This window comes from Erpetoichthys calabaricus (assembly GCF_900747795.2).
Source record: "Erpetoichthys calabaricus chromosome 1 unlocalized genomic scaffold, fErpCal1.3 SUPER_1_unloc_22, whole genome shotgun sequence".
Taxonomy (NCBI): Eukaryota; Metazoa; Chordata; class Cladistia; order Polypteriformes; family Polypteridae; genus Erpetoichthys; species Erpetoichthys calabaricus.
In genome coordinates this window covers 4,306,851-4,326,946 of record NW_026261588.1, presented here as the reverse complement: position 1 = coordinate 4,326,946, position 20,096 = coordinate 4,306,851, and the positions used below count along the sequence as shown (strand labels likewise).

Genomic DNA, 20,096 nt, shown 5'->3' with positions numbered 1-20,096 from the left:
CTCCACTGCATCAGCTCAGCCACAATTCTGCATTTACTTTATTTCTCATTTAACCTCCATCTCCAACTTTTCATTTTTCTTTCCTGTTCAGTTTTGTTCTTGACTATCCTGCTCAGCTCATTTTAAACTCCCTGGGGTGCAGGTGTCTAATTCCACACCCCAGAACACTAGTGAGGACACTGGCTGAACCACACGTGTCTGCAGGTGTAAAGTGCGCTCCGCCAATTCACCACCAACACTCCAGGGCTGCTCTGCTCCCCCACACTACCACATCCACCTACGCCCCTCTGAGTCCACCATTTTAATTTAAAAACCTGCACACAACCACTGACCCCTGACATGTGTCACTAAACAGCTTTGTATTTAGTAGTAAAGAGAATCACGCAGTGACCAGAGTGACCAGTGGGGCACAGGACTAGTGTGACAGGTGTCCTTAGTGACGTCAAATTATTCACATCTCCAGTCGACCATTTGATTGTCTGCTGGCATTGAGGAAGACCCTGACTGAGTGAAATTACAAAAGAAGGATTTGTGAGGCAGAGGGTTTGGACCTGTGATGACATCAGTGAAGACCATGTGTGTATAAAAATATCAGAAAGGCGCTATATACTGGATTATTGAGAAAGTCATGTGACAGCCTACACTTATCATCTGGTGCAATTCTAGTTTTAAAGTCCTACAAGAGACACAAGTGTGAGTTGCAAACACAAGAGGGCGCCACTCCTCACACTGGAGTATCTCACTGACATGCCCACTGAGGTCACCTTCACAGAATCCTCTCAGTGTCTCTGATGTCTACTGCACATGATGTGTGTGTCCACCTGTTGGTCACTAAGCCCACTGACAGATATATGTCGATGTCCTGTGTAGACCTGGGGGTCATGTCTTGTAGAATGATGTCGGCCTGTTCAGTCCACTTGGCTATAATGGTGGTCACTTCCTGTGTCTCCCACCTTACTGTCCACACTGCCTTCAGTCCTATTCCTCTCCTCCCTGTGACCTTCTCTTTCTGTGTATGACTGGCTGGTCATTTCTACTGCTGCTGTCCACCTTTCCTCCTGTTCTTCTGTCTGTTCTCCTCTCTCCTTCTCCTTATCCTCTGCCTTATCCTCCTTTTTTATTCATCCTTTTCTTCATTCTGTTCATCTCCTTCTCTTGTCTCTCCTTATCTTTGCTATTCTATTCTCCTTGTCCTTATCTGTCACTCCAGTTCAGTTCTAGCTGTCCACTCCTCTTTGTCTTCTGTCACTTTAGTCGTCTCTTCTCCTCACACTGACTGTGTTTCTCCTCCTTATTCTATTTTAGTGATTTTTAACAAACTTTATTGAGGACATCAGAGGAGTGTATGGAGGAAAGTGAAAATGGAGGAAAGGAACAAGTACGAGATTAAAATAAAGAATGGACAGTGTGGGCTTGTGGGACAAGAAATAAAACAACAGTCTGGGCAGAGAGGATGAGGATAGTAACCAGTGTGGTGGAGGAGCTCAGGGTCACAATGCTGTCTTTATGAACTGAATTTTTAAAGGAAATCTGCAGTTGTGTCACCTCACGTCCATCTGTCTGTCCATAAGGGACACTGCAGTCTGTCCTGATTAAACACAGCGTTTGTGTTGTGAGAGTGGAAAAGTCAGAGTCATAATGTGACAAGAAATAAAATTAATGAGACACACAAACACAAACACGCACACACACACACACACACACACAAACACACACACACACACACAGACACACACCAACACACACACACAGACACACACCAACACACACACAGACACACACACACTTGTTGTTCACTTACGTCAGTTTCTCTAATTTGCAGTTTTCACTCCTCAGCCCCTCACACAGCTGATCCACTCCTGAATCCTCCATGTTGTTGTCGCTCAGTTTCAGTTCAGTCAGTCGTGAGTGTGGAGCAGAAAGAGCTGAGGAGAGAGCTGAGCAACATCTGGAGGTGAGATAACACCAAGACAGGCTGTGGAGAAGAAGAGAGATAAGTGAGGACATGAGGAGAGACAGACAGACAGACAGAAGTACAAACAGCACAAAGGTTCAATGGCCACTTGCATTCTGACTTTTCACTGAAGTGCAGTGTGAACACGAGACCACTGCCATTCTCATAAAGTAAGGCGCTATATACCTGACAGGGTCTCCTGCCTTCATGCTGGACTGACTGGTGCCAAGTCATTCAGACTGACATGTGGACATCAACACCGAATAAGAACATCACAGTCATGAGACTGACGGCGTACTGCACTCAGGTGACCAGACAGACTTGTCACAGGTGACCACGGGGTGAGGATGACAAACTGGAATTCTGGTCTGTCATTTACCACTCAGGACTGGCAGCTCTAGTGGTGACCAGCAGCAGGTCTGTTTGTCTCCGTCATTTTGAAGTTTTTTTTAAATTTTCTGATTCATTTTTATTATGAGTTCATTTTCTGAACAGGAATAAAGGAATATCTGTGTCCCTGAAGTGTTATGGAGTCTCCTCTTTTATTTGTTTGTATTATTTTGTGATACTTTTTCACGTCACTTGCTGTCGTCCCGATGCGTCTTCTATTCACCTGAGTGATTCAGTTCAGCCAAATATAAATACAAAATGGGAGACACTGAGCTACAGGAGGAGACCTCTGAAGAGCATTTAGGGGTTTATGTTAGCACAACATTGTCATTGTCTAAGTAATGTGCAGAAGCAATTAAAAAGATAAAATAAAATGTGAGGCTATATCATAAAAACTGTTGAATTTAAATCAAGTGACATTATACTCTTACTTTATAATTCACTAGTGAGAGCACATCTGGAGTACTGAGTGCAGTTCTGGTCTCCTCAGTACAAGAAAGACATAACAGCACTTGAAGATATGAAGAGCAGAGCAACCAAGTGCATTATGGGACTGTCATCATCAAGTTCTTCCATGTGACCCCTGAATACCACGAGGACTGACTGAGGTCATTGATGTTAGGTAGAATGTCTAGAGGGGGCTGGGTGGTCTCGTGGCCTCGGACCCCCTGCAGATTTTATTTTTTTTTCCAGCCGTCTGGAGTTTTATTGTATTTTCTCTCCTCCCTGGCCATCGGACCTCACTTTTATTAATGTTAATTAGTGTTCCCTAATTTTAATTCTTATTTATTTTGTCTTATTTCTCTTTCTTCACTTTGAGCTCCATTATTTGTATGAAAATATGCTATAGAAATAAATGTTGTTAGGCAGGTTTTGAGTCAAGCCTTAAATTTCAAGTCCAAAAGAAGTCATAATGTGTTTTACAACAAATTTACATTTGCTATTTCTTAAATTTACAGGAATCATTTATTACATTTATTGTTACATTTCCAAACTATCAACTCCATGTTAATATAAAGATGAACAAAAATGAAGTGCAAATAAACATGTAATGAGAATCAATTCTCAAAGTGCTGCTGAATACAACAATACAAGCAGTGCAAACAAATGAGCGGCCAGTTCTATGTATTGTCACACATGTGTGCCCACCTGGAGATGACCTTCCTGTCTCTGTGAGGTAAGTGATACCACTCTGAGACGAGAGGGGGCGCTCACACTGACTGTCTCTCCTTATCCACCTGCAGCTCTGAGAAGAAACCAAATGAGGGGAACTGACTCAGCCGCAGTGCCCAGAGCTGCCCCTGTCCTTCTGGGTGGGACTCTTGAAAAGCTGCAGACCCCCCAGAGCATGGAGTCTGCTGTTGAACCAAGAAACTCAACATGAAGCAAGCGCCATCGTGTTCACACAACTGCAAAGGAAATTTGTCTATTGGGCTGAAAAGCACCCCTCCTTTAACCGTCACCTTATCGTGGTGGAGGGGTTTGCGTGTCCCAATGATCCTAGGAGCTCTGTTGTCCAGGGCTTTATGCCCCTGGTAGGGCCACCCAAGGCAAACTGGTCCTAGGTGAGGGATGAGACAAAGTGCGGTTCAACACAACCTCCTACGATGAACAAATAATTTGGACGACGTTTTCCCTCTCCCGGACATGGGTCACCGGGGCCCCCCCTCTGGAGCCAGGCCTGGAGGTGGGGCTCGATGGAGAGAGCCTGGTGGCCGGGCTTGCACCCATGGGGCTCGGCCGGGCACAGCCCGAAGTGGCAACATGGGTCCCCCTTCCCATGGGCTCACCACCTATGGGAGGGGCCAAGGAGGTCGGGTGCAGTGTGAGTTGGGTGGTGGCCGAAGGCGGAGACCTTGGCGGTCCGATCCTCGGCTACAGAAGCTGGCTCTTGGGACGTGGAATGTCACCTCTCTGAAGGGGAAGGAGCCTGAGCTAGTGCGCGAAGTTGAGAGGTTCCGGCTAGATATAGTCGGACTCACCTCGACGCACAGCTTGGACTCTGGAACCAATCTCCTTGAGAGGGGCTGGACTCTGTACCACTCTGGAGTTGCCCCCGGTGAGAGGCGCCGAGCGGGTGTGGGTATACTTATTGCCCCCCGACTTGGAGCCTGTACATTGGGGTTTACCCCGGTAGACGAGAGGGTAGCCTCCCTTCGCCTTCGGGTGGGGGGACGGGTCCTAACTGTTGTTTGTGCGTATGCACCGAACAGCAGTTTGGAGTACCCACCCTTTTTGGAGTCCCTGGAGGGGATGCTAGAGGGCATACCTTCTGGGGACTCCCTCGTTCTGCTGGGAGACTTCAATGCTCACATGGGCAATGACAGTGAGACCTGGAAGGGCGTGATTGGGAGGAATGGCCCCCCCGATCTGAACCCGAGTGGTGTTTTGTTATTGGACTTCTGTGCTCGTCATGGATTGTCCATAACGAACACCATGTTCAAGCATAGGGGTGTTCATATGTGCACTTGGCACCAGGACACCCTAGGCCTCAGTTCGATGATTGAGTTTGTGGTCGTGTCGTCGGACTTGCGGCCACATGTCTTGGACACTCGGGTGAAGAGAGGGGCGGAGCTATCAACTGATCACCACCTGGTGGTGAGTTGGCTTCGATGGTGGGGGAGGATGCCGGTCAGGCGTGGTAGGCCCAAACGTGTTGTGAGGGTCTGCTTGGAACGTCTGGCAGAGCCCCCTGTCAGAAGTAGCTTCAACTCCCACCTCCGGCAGAACTTCGACCATGTCCTGAGGGAGGTTGGGGACATTGAGTCCGAATGGGCCATGTTCCGTGCCTCTATTGTTGAGGCAGCTGACCGGAGCTGTGGCCGTAAGGTGGTCGGTGCCTGTCGTGGCGGCAATCCCCGAACCCGTTGGTGGACACCGGCGGTGAAGTATGCCGTCAACCTGAAGAAGGAGTCCTACAGGACCCTTTTGTCCTGTGGGACCCTGGAGGCAGCTGATAGTTACCGGCAGGCCAAGCGGAATGAGGCTTTGGTGGTTGCTGAGGCAAAAACTCGGGCGTGGGAGGAGTTTGGGGAGGCCATGGAAAACGACTTTCGGACGGCTTTGAGGAGATTCTGGTCCACCATCCGGCGTCTCAGGAAGGGGAAGCAGTGCAGTGTCAACACTGTATATGGTGGGGATGGTGCGCTGCTGACCTCGACTCGGGACGTTGTGGGTCGGTGGGGGGAGTATTTCGAAGACCTACTCAATCCCATTAACATGCCTTCCAATGAGGAAGCAGAGCCTGGGGACTCAGAGGTGGGCTCCCCCATCTCTGGGACTGAGGTCACTGAGGTGGTCAAAAAACTCCTTGGTGGCAGGGCCCCGGGGGTAGATGAGATACGCCCGGAGTTCCTCAAGGCTCTGGATGTTGTAGGACTGTCTTGGTTGACACGCCTCTGCAACATCGCATGGACATCAGGGACAGTGCCTCTGGATTGGCAGACCGGGGTGGTGGTCCCCCTCTTTAAGAAGGGGGATCGGAGGGTGTGTTCCAACTACAGAGGGATCACACTCCTCAGCCTCCCTGGAAAAGTCTATTCAGGGGTCCTAGAGAGGAGGGTCCGTCGGATAGTCGAGCCTCGGATTCAGGAGGAACAGTGTGGTTTTCGTCCTGGTCGTGGAACAGTGGACCAGCTCTATACCCTTAGCAGGGTCCTGGAGGGTGCATGGGAGTTTGCCCAACCAGTCTACATGTGTTTTGTGGACTTGGAAAAGGCATTCGACCGTGTCCCTCGAGGAATCCTGTGGGGGGTACTCCGAGAGTATGGGGTACCGGCCCCCCTGATAAGGGCTGTTCTGTCCCTGTACGATCGGTGCCAGAGCTTGGTCCTCATTGCCGGCAGTAAGTCAAACTCGTTTCCAGTGAGAGTTGGACTCCGCCAGGGCTGCCCTTTGTCACCGATTCTGTTCATAACTTTTATGGACAGAATTTATAGGCGCAGCCAGGACGTTGAGGGGGTCCGGTTTGGTGGGCTCAGGATTGGGTCACTGCTTTTTGCAGATGATGTTGTCCTGTTTGCTTCATCAGGCCGTGATCTTCAGCTCTGTCTGGATCGGTTCGCAGCCGAGTGTGAAGCGGCTGGGATGAGAATCAGCACCTCCATATCCGAGACCATGGTCCTCAGCCGGAAAAGGGTGGAGTGCCCTCTCAGGGTTGGTAGCGAGATCCTGCCCCAAGTGGACGAGTTCAAGTATCTCGGGGTCTTGTTCACGAGTGATGGAAGAATGGAGCGTGAGATCGACAGGCGGATCGGTGCGGCATCCGCAGTAATGTGGGCGCTGCATCGGTCTGTCGTGGTGAAAAAGGAGCTGAGCCGCAAGGCGAAGCTCTCAATTTACCAGTCGATCTATGTTCCTACCCTCACCTATGGTCATGAGCTATGGGTAGTGACCGAAAGAACGAGATCGCGAATACAAGCGGCTGAAATGAGTTTCCTCCGCAGGGGTGTCTGGGCTTTCCCTTAAAGATAGGGTGAGAAGCTCAGTCATCCGCATCGAGAGGAGTCAGATGAGGTGGCTCGGGCATCTAATCAGGATGCCTCCTGGACGCCTCCCTGGTGAGGTGTTCCGGGCACGTCTAACCAGGAGGAGGCCCCGGGGAAGACCCAGGACACGCTGGAGGGACTATGTCTCTCGACTGGCCTTGGAACACCTTGGGATTCTCCCGGAAGAGCTAGAAGAAGTGGCTGGGGAGAGGGAAGTCTGGGCATCTCTGCTCAAGCTGCTGCCCCTGCGACCCGACCTCGGATAAGCGGGAGACAATGGATGGATGGATGGATGGATGGATGGTCTGAAAAGCTGTGTTTGTTGGGGCCATCGCTTCCACTTTTGTTTTGTTTAGTTTTACTTTAATAATATGTCACTTTAGTATTTGTCACATTAATATTATGTTTAATATCATGTGCCAACTGTTACTTTGATAGTAGTATTATTGGCACAATTCTCACTGCACTGGCATTGTTGTATGTAAAACAAAAAGAGTTTCTGTGCCACCTAAAACTGACATCTCCTCTGCTTACCATTTAAGTTCTCCTCAGCAAGCCAAGAGACCACCAGCAAGGGCAGTCATCCTTCACATCAGCTTCTGCCCCAGCCACCTTAATTGGTCACAGGTGAGGACCCCAAACTCAGCTTCTGTTCCCACCACAATCCCATGGCCTTCAGCAGGGTGCCTTGTGAGACCTTCTCATTTCTCCTAACTCCGTCCTTCAGCCTTCAGCAGAATCCCACTCAGTGCAGTTGGTCACTCATGTTCCTTTGGCACACAGCAGGTTTTGACCTTACCTCTTGAGTGCCATGTGTTCACTCCTCTCACAGCCACTTCTTGACCTCCACTCCACTGCATCAGATCAGCCACAATTCTGCATTTACTTGATTTCTAATGTAATCTCTGTCTTCATCTTTACATTTTTCTCATTTTAAACTCTCTGGGGTCCAGGTGTCTAATTCCACACCCCAGAACACTAATGAGGACACTGGCTGAACCACACGTGTCTGCAGGTGTAAAGTGCGCTCCACCAATTCACCACCAACACTCCAGGGCTGCTCTGCTCCCCCACACTATCACATCCACCTACGCCCCTCTGAGTCCACCATTTTAAATTAAAAACCTGCACACAACCACTGACCCCTGACATGTGTCACCACACAGCTTTGTATTTAGTACTAAAAAGAATCATGCAGTGACCAGAGTGACCAGTGGAGTACAGGACTAGTGTGACAGGTGTCCTTAGTGACGTCAAATTATTCACATCTCCAGTAAGCAATTTGATTGTCTGCTGGCATTGAGGAAGACCCTGACTGAGTGAAATGACAAAAGAAGGATTTGTGAGGCAGAGGGTCTGGACCTGTGATGACGTCAGTGAAGACCATGTGTGTATAAAAATATCAGAATGGTGCTATATACTGGATTATTGAGAAAGTCATGTGACAGCCTACACTTATCATGTGGTGAGATTCTTGTTTTAAATGTCCCACAAGAGACACAAGTGTGAGTTACAAACACAAGTGGGCGCCACTCCTCACACTGGAGTATCTCACTGACACGCCTACTGAGGTCACCTTCCCAGAATCCTCTCAGTGTCTCTGGACGTCTACTGCACATGATGTGTGTGTCCACCTGTCGGTCACTAAGCCCACTGACAGATATATGTCGATGTCCTGTGTAGACCTGGGGGTTATGTCTTGTAGAATGATGTCGGCCTGTTCAGTCCACTTGGCTATAATGGCGGTCACTTCCTGTGTCTCCCACCTTACTGTCCACACTGCCTTCAGTCCTAATCCTCTCCTCCCTGTCACCTTCTCTTTCTGTGTATGGCTGGATGGTCATTTCTACTGCTGCTGTCCACCTTTCATCCTGTTCCTCTGTCTGTCCTCCTCTTTTATTCATCCTTTTCTTCATTCTGTTCATCTCCTTCTCTTCTCTCCTTATCTTTGCTATTCTATTCTCCTTGTCCTTATCTGTCACTCCAGTTCAGCTCTAGCTGTCCACTCCTCTTTGTCTTCTGTCACTTAAGTCGTCTCTTCTCCTCTCACTGACTATGTTTATCCTCCTTATTCTATTTTAGTGATTTTAATAAAGTTTAGTGAGGACATCAGAGGAGTGTAAGGTGTAAAGTGATAATGGAGGACAGGAACAAGTAGAAGATTAAAATAAAGAATGGACAGCGAGGGCTTGTGGGACAAGAAATAAAACAACAGTCTGGACAGAGAGGATGAGGAGAGTGACCAGTGTGGTGGAGGGGCTCAGGGTCACAATGCTGTCTTTATGAATTGAATTATTAAAGGAAATCTGCATTTGTGTCACCTCATGTCCATCTGTCTGTCCAAAAGGGACATTGCAGTCTGTCCTGAATTAAACACAACGTTTGTGTTGTGGGAGTGGAAAAGTCAGAGCTGTAAAGTGACAAAAAATAAAATTCATGACACACACACACACACACACACAGGACACACACACACACACACACACACACACACACACACACACACACTTGTTGTTCACTTACTTCAGTTTCTCTAATTTGCAGTTTTCACTCCTCAGCCCCTCACACAGCTGATCCACTCCTGAATCCTCCATGTTGTTGCCTCTCAGGTCCAGTTCAGTCAGTTGTGAGTGTGGAGAAGAAAGAGCTGAGGAGAGAGCTGAGCAACATCTGGAGGTGAGACCACAATGAGACAGGCTGTGGAGAAGAAGAGAGAGAAGTGAGGACATGAGGAGGGACAGACAGACAGACGGAAGGACAAACAACACAAAGGTTCAATGGCCACTTGTATTCTGACTTTTCACTGAAGTACAGTGTGAACACGAGACCACTGCCATTCTTATAAAGTAAGGCGCTATATACCTAACAGGGTGTCCTGCCTTCACGCTGGACTGACTGGTGCCAAGTCATTCAGACTGAGATGTGGACATCAACACTGGATAAGAACGTCACAGACATGAGACTGATGGCGTCCTGCACTCATGTGACCAGATGAACTTGTCACAGGTGACCATGGGGTGACGATGACAAACTGGAATTCTTGTCTATCATTTACCACTCATGGCTGGCAGCTCTAGTGGTAACCAGCAGCAGATCTGTTTGTCTCCATCTTTGTCAAAGTTTATTTATTTGTTGCGATTCCCTTTTAATTACAGTGGTGTGAAAAACTATTTGCCCCCTTCCTGATTTCTTATTCTTTTGCATGTTTGTCACACAAAATGTTTCTGATTATCAAACACATTTAACCATTAGTCAAATATAACACAAGTAAACACAAAATGCAGTTTGTAAATGATGGTTTTTATTATTTAGGGAGAAAAAAAAATCCAAACCTACATGGCCCTGTGTGAAAAAGTAATTGCCCCCCTGAACCTAATAACTGGTTGGGCCAACCTTAGCAGCAATAACTGCAATCAAGCGTTTGCGATAACTTGCAATGAGTCTTTTACAGCGCTCTGGAGGAATTTTGGCCCACTCATCTTTGCAAAATTGTTGTAATTCAGCTTTATTTGAGGGTTTTCTAGCATGAACCGCCTTTTTAAGGTCATGCCATAGCATCTCAATTGGATTCAGGTCAGGACTTTGACTAGGCCACTCCAAAGTCTTCATTTTGTTTTTCTTCAGCCATTCAGAGGTGGATTTGCTGGTGTGTGTTTTGGGTCATTGTCCTGTTGCAGCACCCAAGATCGCTTCAGCTTGAGTTGACGAACAGATGGCCGGACATTCTCCTTCAGGATTTTTTGGTAGACAGTAGAATTCATGGTTCCATCTATCACAGCAAGCCTTCCAGGTCCTGAAGCAGCAAAACAACCGCAGACCATCACACTACCACCACCATATTTTACTGTTGGTATGATGTTCTTTTTCTGAAATGCTGTGTTCCTTTTACGCCAGATGTAACGGGACATTTGCCTTCCAAAAAGTTCAACTTTTGACTCATCAGTCCACAAGGTATTTTCCCAAAAGTCTTGGCAATCATTGAGATGTTTCTTAGCAAAATTGAGACGAGCCCTAATGTTCTTTTTGCTTAACAGTGGTTTGCGTCTTGGAAATCTGCCATGCAGGCCATTTTTGCCCAGTCTCTTTCTTATGGTGGAGTCGTGAACACTGACCTTAATTAAGGCAAGTGAGGCCTGCAGTTCTTTAGACGTTGTCCTGGGGTCTTTTGTGACCTTTCGGATGAGTCGTCTCTGCGCTCTTGGGGTAATTTTGGTCGGCCGGCCACTCCTGGGAAGGTTCACCACTGTTCCATGTTTTTGCCATTTGTGGATAATGGCTCTCACTGTGGTTCGCTGGAGTCCCAAAGCTTTAGAAATGGCTTTATAACCTTTACCCACACTGATAGATCTCAATTATTTCTGTTCTCATTTGTTCCTGAATTCTTTGGATCTTGGCATGATGTCTATCTTTTGAGGTGCTTTTGGTCTACTTCTCTGTGTCAGGCAGCTCCTATTTAAGTGATTTCTTGATTGAAACAGGTGTGGCAGTAATCAGGCCTGGGGGTGGCTACAGAAATTGAACTCAGGTGTGATACACCACAGTTAGGTTATTTTTTAACAAGGGGGCAATTACTTTTTCACACAGGGCCATGTAGGTTTGGATTTTTTTTCTCCCTAAATAATAAACACCATCATTTAAAAAACTGCATTTTGTGTTTACTTGTGTTATATTTGACTAATGGTTAAATGTGTTTGATGATCAGAAACATTTTGTGTGACAAACATGCAAAAGAATAAGAAATCAGGAAGGGGGCAAATAGTTTTTCACACCACTGTATGGGTTCATTTATTGAACAGGAATAAAGGAATATCTGTGTCCCTGAAGTGTTATGGAGTCTCCACTTTTATTTGTTTGTATTATTTTGTGATACTTTTTCACTTCACTTGCTGTCATCCCGATGCGTCTTCTATTCACCTGAGTGATTCCGTTCAGGCAAATATAAATACAAAATGGGAGACACTGAGCTACAGGAGGAGACCTCTGAAAAGCGTTTAGGGGTTTATGTTGACAGAACATTTTCAATGACTAAGTAATGTACAGAAGCAGTTAAAAGATAATATAAAATGTGAGGTTATATCATAAAAAACTATTGAATTTAAATCAAGGGACATTATACTCTTACTTTATAATACACCAGTGAGAGCACATCTGGAGTACTGAGTGCAGTTCTGGTCTCCTCAGTACAAGAAAGACATAACAGCACTTGAAGATATGAAGAGCAGAGCAACCAAGTGCATTATGGGACCGTCATCATCAAGTTCTTCCATGTGAACCCTGAATACCACGAGGACTGACTAAGGTCATTGATGTTAGGTAGAATGCCTAGAGGGGGCTGGGTGGTCTCGTGGGCCTCGGACCCCCTTGGAGATTTTATTTTTTTTTCCAGCTGTCTGGAGTTGTTTTTTTATTTTTCTGTCCTCCCTGGCCATCAGAATTTTAATTCTTTTGTCTTTTTTCTCTTTCTTCATCATGTAAAGAACTTTGAGCTCCATTATTTGTATGAAACTATGCTATATAAATAAATGTTGTTATTGTGGTATGTACATGTCCTACTGTAACAGACTCAGAGAAATAAATCTGCTTAGTCTGAGTAGAGGAGACTGTGTGGGGACCTCATCCAGGTATTTAAAATCCTGAAAAGAATTGATAAAGTAGATCTAGGAGAATTCTGTCAAGTTAAGTGTAATCACATACTCAAGGACATTAGTGGCAATTAACAGAAAGTGCATTTAAAATTGAAGCAAGAAAGCAAAAAGAATTTTGGGACTCTGAACAAACTACCAAGACATGAAGTTGTCATCAAGGTTTCTGCTTCCTTTAAGAGGAATCTGCATGAGCTTAGCTAAACAAACAGGCTTGATTGACTGAATGGTCTCCTCTTGCTTGTCAAGTGTCTTCTGTTCTTATGTCACTTTGCTTCATCTCTTGTATGACTCCTTGTAGAGCACCAAGACTCATGTGAGGCTCCTGTTTGTTGACTTCTCTTCAGCTTTTTACACCATTCATCCTCACCTTCTTGCACAGAAACCTATTAAAGAATTTAATTTCGACTTCAGTTTGGTAGGATGGCTGATTGACTTTTTAAGAGACAAGAACTGAAGAGTGAAAGTCAATGGCTGTCTGTCTGACATGTTGTCCTCATCCACAGGTCAACTCATGTCTGTTCTTTCTCCTCTTTTGTACTCCTCTTCACTAATGGTGGTCTCAGTAAATTTGAGCACAGGTTCATCTTAATATGTGCTGATGACTCAGTGATTGTTAGCCTACTGAGTGTGAATGAAACCAGTCCTGGTCCAGTGGGAGACGACTTTGTGAACTGGTGGGATGAGTCTTTTCTATTAATAATCAAACTTAGAAGCAGCACCAGACACCAACAAGAAACAATCACCAAAGAGCAGGCAGTGGAGATCATTGACAGTCATAAATATCTGAGGACAATCAAAGACTCACAGCTGACTTTTAAGGGAAGCACAGAAGCCATCGGCACAAAGGGACAGCAGCAGCTCCACTGTTTAAGGAAGCCGAGTCTTTGTAATATGAGTCCTTCCATGGTGACACACTTTTATAAATCTTGCATTGAGTCTTTTTGTATTTATAAACTGCTAGCATGGTTTGGAAATCTTAATATCAGAAACAAAAACAGAATAAACAAATTGTAAAATGGAGCAGTAAAATAAGAAGCACTGGACAGTCCAATCTTAATGACCTCCCATCATGCTGTGTGTCTCTGCTGACCAGTCAATAATTTGTATCACCAATGTGATACCCTCACCCTTTAGCTCTGTGCCAGTTGGAATTCTCTGAAGGTGTGGATCCAGCAGGAAGTCTGAACGACTCTTTATGGATTTTGAGACAAGTCACTGTTTGTCAAATAACAAGTAAGTCTCAAGTCAAGAAGGGCAAGTTACGAGTCTTAAATGTCAAATCCCAAACAAGTCATAATGTGTTTTACACCAAATTTAATGCTATTTCTTAATTTTACATGAATCATAAATAGTTTTTAAACATTTATTACATTTATAATTACATTTCCAAACCATCAACTCCATGTTATTACAAGGATGAAGAAAATTAAAGTGCAAATACGCATGTAATGAGAAACAATTCTCAAAGTGCCGCTAAATGTCACAATGCAAGCAGTGCAAACAAATTAGCAGGCCTGTGTACTTCACATGAAATTAAATAGATTTCTATTCATAAAGTATGAATATAACATGAGCACCAACACCTCAAATAGAAACACAGACCTAATAAAAAGAAAAAAAGAAGAAAAAATCTAAAAGTGTGTTAACATAAATGTATGTGTAATAAGTCTGACATACACAACACAAATCATATGAGTGTGAGATCAGAGATCTGTCCATCTGTCTGTCTGTCTGTCTGTTCTCTCAACCCGCTTATCCTGGGCAAGGCGGCTGAGGATTTTATTTTTTTATCATTTTATTGAATTTATTAAAATCAAACAACATTCCATACAAGCAAGTCAAATTTTACAGAACTACGTTCAAGTCAAGTCAACCCTCACCCATGAGAAATAGAGCTATCACAACATAGTGAAACTTTAATAGTAGAAAAGATAAGTAAGTAAATAAATAGAATTAAAAGGGGAAGAGAATCTGCTTCCTGAAATAAAATGCTTATTGTAGAATGTTATTGATCAGATCATGCCAGGTTTTAAAAGAGTTCTGCACAGATCCTCTAAGTGAGAATTAGATTTGTTCCAGTTTCTAATAATATAAAACATCAGTTACCCAATGACTGAAAAGAGGAGAGTTAGGATTCTTCCAGTTAAGCAAAATAAGTCTACTTGACAATAGTGTAGTAAAGGCAATTACAGTTTGTGTGTCCTTTTCCACTTTAAGCCCCTCTGTGAGCCCACCAAACACAGTTCTTAGTGTGTTAGGAGGGACTATGACACCAAGGCTGTCTGATAGGCATTTAAAGGTTTTGGTTCAGAATGATATTAATTTTGTGAAGGCCCAAAGGATGTGACCCAGTGAGGCTGGAGCTCGATTGCAATGTTCGCAGGTTGGAACTTTTTAGACAATTTTAAACAAGACAGATGCAATTGATATATAATTTTAAGTTGAATAATTCTATGCTTTGCGCATATGGAGCTCGAGTGAATTCTCTGCATTGCTGCCTTCCACTCCATTTTCTGAGATGTTGAGTGAGTGATCATTTTCTCATTGTCGTCTTGGATATTTGAAAGGGAAGGACTGTAAAATGGTATTATATATTAAAGAAATGCTGTCTGCGTCCTCAAGACTGATCAATATGTTTTCCAGATTAGAAGTAAGTGGGAGGAGAGGAAAATTGGGCAGGTTCTGTTTAACAAAGTTTGTAATTTGAAGATAGTGAAACATGTGTGTTGTTGGAAAGTTAAATTTGAAATGTAATTGTTCGTAGGATGTGAAGACGTTGTCTATGTGCAGATCTCTAAATGATTTAATCCTGAATGTTTTTCAGCCATTAAAAACTGCATACGTTTGAGAGAAGGAGGAAAAAGGTGGTCTTCGTGCAGAGGTGCAACAGATAAAATCTTCTCCAACTTAAAATGCTTCCTACATTGGTTCATATTCTGAGTGAGTGGAGCACATTTGGGTTGTTAGTATATTGGCGATAACTTGTACTTATTGGGGTACAAAGCAAGGAATATAACGAAGTACTGCAGGATTTTATTTCTATTGCACACCAAGCCTGTGTGTGTTCATCTATTTGTGTCCATGTCCACGTTTTTATAGTTTGTATGTTTGCTGCTCAGTAATAAAATTGAAAGTTAGTTAGAGCCATGCCACCTTCTGCCTTAGGTCTTTGTAGTGTCGCCCTTTACATACGTGGATGTTTTGAATTCCAAATAAATGAGGTAATGATTGAATTTAAATTCTTAAAAAAATATTTATTGATGTATATTGGAATGCTTTGAAATAGAAAAAGAAGTTTAGGAAGATATTAATCTTAACAATGTTAATTCTTCCAGATAAAGTCAGAGAAAAGCCAAGCAAAATGACACATTTTATTGGCTAACTAAAAAGATTACAATATGCAAGCTTTTGAGACAACTCAGGCCCCTTCTTCAGGCAAGATGTAATCAAGAAGAAAGGGCCTGAGTTGCCTCAGAAGCTTGCATATTGTAATCTTTATAGTTAGCCAATAAAAGGTGTCATTTTGCTTGGCTTTTCTCTACATTCATAATGGCTAACACGGTACAACACCCTAGTACTACAGATAAAGTCAGATGAAGGGTGGACTGTCAATGTAATTCTTACTTAGGTTTTTCCAAGCAGACAGTGAAATTTTGTTGATAAAGAGCTTTATGTTTACTTGTGATGTTTACCCCTCGGTATTTAAACTGATCTGCGATGATAAAAGTGAAGGTGTTCAATCTAATAAAATCTGTGCTGGAGAGTTCAATAGGAAGAGCACAGACAGCTTTGACCTTAATTTCCAGTTTTTGCAAGAGTTATTAACAGGAAGCCTATTGTTATGTTGGGTCTTATAATTATAAGAATTAAAAGGATAGATAACAAACAGCTTGCTCTCTTTCTTTAGGCCCCCTGTACCCCCTATTTTACCTCCTCACGTGAAGCTAAACCACACTTCCCAAAGTCCCAGTCCTCTGACATACCTAGAGACAGAGCACATCCAAAACAAAACAAGCCCCCCAGCAGCGGCTCATGAGGATTAAAATAAAGATATCTATTGACAGTCCAAATACTATAAACATAAAATGTAATCTTAAAACAGTCTGAGAGTGTAAACCCAGGGAATGATGTTAAACAGCAGACCTGGATAAGCAGATAACGTTTGATAATAAGCCCTAATACAATACGCCAAGGGTATGATTTTTAACAGTCCACTATGAAGGAAAAAAAAATCCACATACATACTGTACATACATACACTCATATAATTGTAATTATATGTAATTAAACATAAAAGATGGCAGATAATGAAATAGAATGTATAATTATGCAATGAGTTTCATTGCGAATGGGTCCTACAGCTGGTAAGATCTTCTTTGCCATGCCAGGACACGATGCGACTCCCGATCGTCTTTCAAAAAGTGACGAGATCAGTTTTCTTAGCTCTTAGAACTTGCCTTGAATGTCTACTTTCAGTTTGGCAGGATACAAGAGGCTCTATCTGTTCTCGGCTTTCTGTTAAATTCTGTAAAATGAAGCATGTTTAGCAGCTGTTGAAGGTGAGAAATCAGGGAAAATACGAATGTGGTTATTTTCAAATATAATCTTGTTTCTGAGAAGTTACAGTGTATGTAGTTTAAAGTGTCATTTTTCAAAGCACACGATGAAAGTCCTAGGCTTTGAGGTATTTGATCCCTGTATGAGGTAAGCTGCTGCTATCTCAGTGTCTGATTTGAAGTCCTCTCCAATTATTTTAGAGAATAGTTCAGCTATGAATTTCACTGGGTTTCGACTTTCATGATTCTCAGGTAGACCTTCGATTCTGATATTATTCCTTCTGCATCCATCTTCCAGGGCAGCAAGTTTGTCTCCAAGCACTCTGAATTTGGAATTTGCTGCTGCTGCTTTTTTGTCAGGTTAGATGCCAGTTGTTCCGCTATTTCGAGTTGTGAACATTTGTTTAACGTCTTCCAACTGAGCACCAAATGCTCTAAGTCAGTCAGTCAGTCATTGTCCATCCCGCTATATCCTAACACAGGGTCATGGGGGTCTGTTCTAAGTTTATTCTCAGATTTAGATGCATTTAAACAAGTTTCCTGGCCTTTAATATCCTGAAGCAGCTTTTCGTTAGTCTTGTGTATGTTCTTTATTTCTTTCCTTACATAATTTATATCCTTCTTTATATTATACTTGAGCTCCTTTATGTCTTGAGCGGTGGTCATTTTGTTGATCATTGCCTTCACCTCGGACAAATCGTTTTGGTCTTCCCCGAATTCTGCGGGTGAAGTAGCAAGCCCAGTTGCAGCCAATGTTATTGGCTCACGAGGGATAGATGACAACGCAGAAAGTAAGGCCATTTTCAGTTTTACTGAGCCTTCTAGAATCGACAAGTTCTCCTGTCCCGATTCACTTGACATTCGCTGCCACTTTCGCTCGTGGCTGGGAATGATGCAGCAACGTCAAGTCCTGGGAAATCTGTGCTTTCCCCTATCCATTCCAGGTCAGTCTCTGACAGGACGTACCTTGAGCTTGAATCTGATGTCTGTTTAAATTTGGATGAAGCTTTAGCTGTCTTTTCCATTTCTTTCAGAGTCTTTTTCCTGCCACTCATGCTTACAGTCATATGAAAAAGCTTGGGAAGCCCTCTCAGCCTGCATAATAATCGACTCTCCTTTCAACAAAAAAGATAACAGTGGTCTGTCTTTCTCTTCCTAGGACCATCTGACTACTGGGATGTTTTCCGAACAAAGAGTTTTAGTGAAGCAGTATTTAGTTGTATGAAATTAAATCAAATCTGTGCGCAAATGTGGGTCCCCTTGTCATTTTGCTGATTTGAATGCCTGTCACTGCTCAATGCTGATTACTTGGTTTGATGAGCTCATTAAGCCTTAAACTTCATAGGCAATCCTGAAATATAAAGGTATTTAAGGTGGGCAATTGCAAGTTGTGCTTCCTTCGCTTTGACTCTCCTCTGAAGAGTGACAGACAGCATGGGATCCTCAAAGCAACTCTCAAAAGATCTGAAAACAAAGATTGTTTAGTCTCATGGTTTAGGGGAAGGCCACAAAAACCATTTCAGAGGTTTAAACTGTCAGTTTCAATTGTAAGGAATGGAATCAGGAAATGGAAGGCCACAGGCACAGTTAATGTTAAACCCAGCCGGTCTGGTAGGCCAAGATAAATACAGGAGCGGCATATGAACAGGATTGTGAGAATGGTGACAGACAACCCATAGATCACCTCCAAAAACCTGCAGGAGCATCTGGCTGCAGGTGGTGTATCTGTACATCATTTTACAATTCAGCGCAATTTGCACAAAGAACATCTGTATAGCAGGGTGATGAGAAAGAAATCTACAAAGGCATTCATGCAAAGGGAGAAGTACAATGTTCTGAAATGGCCGTCACAGTCCCCTGACTTGAATATCATCGAAAATCTATGGGGTGATTCGAAGCAGGCTGTCCATGCTCGGCAGCCATCAAATGTAACTGAACTGGAGAGATTTTGTATGGAAGAATGGTCAACAAGACCTCCATCCAGAATCAGACACTCATCAAAGGCTATAGGAGGACAGCGTCGAGAGGCTGTTAGATTTGAAAAGGAGGCTCAACTAAGTATTGGTATCATATCTCTGTTGGGGTGCCCACATTTATGCACCTGTCTAATTTTGTTATGATGCATATTGCATATTTTCTGTTAATCCAATAAACTTAATGTCACTGCTGAAATACTACTGTTTCTTTAAGGCATGTCATATATTAAAAGGAAGTTGATACTTTGAAAGTTCAGCCAATGATAAACTAAAATCCAAAGAATTAAAAGGCGTTCCCAAACTTTTTCATATGACTGTATATATGCTTGTATATACTATAATTGAACGCTCCCCGGGTTGAGTAAATATGGGATACCTAGGAATTACTTTTTTTTAAATCGAAAAAATAACACCACTGCTAATGGATTCTGCCTCAGACGTCCATCTCCCATAGCAGACAAGGTTTGTCATATCAGTCATTGGGTACAAAGTAGGATCAACACCTGGACAGGGCGCCAGTCCATCACAGGGTGACCACACACACACACACACACACACACACACACCAAGACACACACACACACACACACACGCACACACACACACACACACACACACGCACTGACTTGTTGTTCACTTACTTCAGTTTCACTAATTCACAGTTTTCATTCTTCAGCCCCTCACACAGCTGATCCACTCCTGAATCCTCCATGTTGTTGTAAATCAGGTCCAGTTCAGTCAGTCGTGAGTGTGGAGCAGAAAGAGCTGAGGAGAGAGCTGAGCAACATCTGGAGGTGAGACGACAATGAGACAGGCTGTGGAGAAGAAGAGAGAGAAGTGATGACATGAGGAGAGACAGACAGACAGACAGAAGGACAAACAACACAAAGGTTCAATGGCCACTTGTATTCTGACTTTTCACTGAAGTGCAGTGTGAACACGAGACCACTGCCATTCTTATAAAGTAAGGCGCTATATACCTGACAGGGTCTCCTGCCTTCATGCTGGACTGACTGGTGCCAAGTCATTCAGACTGACATGTGGACATCAACTCTGGATAAGAACGTCACAGACATGAGACTGACAGC

The 20,096-nt window shown here is 43.8% G+C and overlaps 1 protein-coding gene across 50 annotated transcripts in view; it reads right to left on the bottom strand.

The window, feature by feature from the left end:
- LOC114645182 (NACHT, LRR and PYD domains-containing protein 3-like) overlaps positions 1-20,096 on the bottom strand; it is a 913,740-nt gene that overhangs the window by 281,558 nt on the left and 612,086 nt on the right. For 41 of the 50 annotated variants that reach the window (XR_007933951.1, XR_007933953.1, XR_007933955.1 and 38 more), the window contains 2 exons: positions 9,355-9,528; positions 1,802-1,975 (listed from right to left, as the gene is read on the bottom strand). The exons of 3 other annotated variants lie outside the window; for them this stretch is intronic. Coding sequence is in view for 42 of the 47 variants with exons in the window: in XM_051921718.1 (XP_051777678.1) it covers positions 1,802-1,975; positions 9,355-9,528 (348 nt within the window). In the remaining 5 variants the exon portion in view is untranslated. The remainder of the gene's footprint in view (positions 1-1,801; positions 1,976-9,354; positions 9,529-20,096) is intronic. 6 more of the 50 variants (XM_051921678.1, XM_051921695.1, XM_051921706.1 and 3 more) reach the window with 2 other exon arrangements.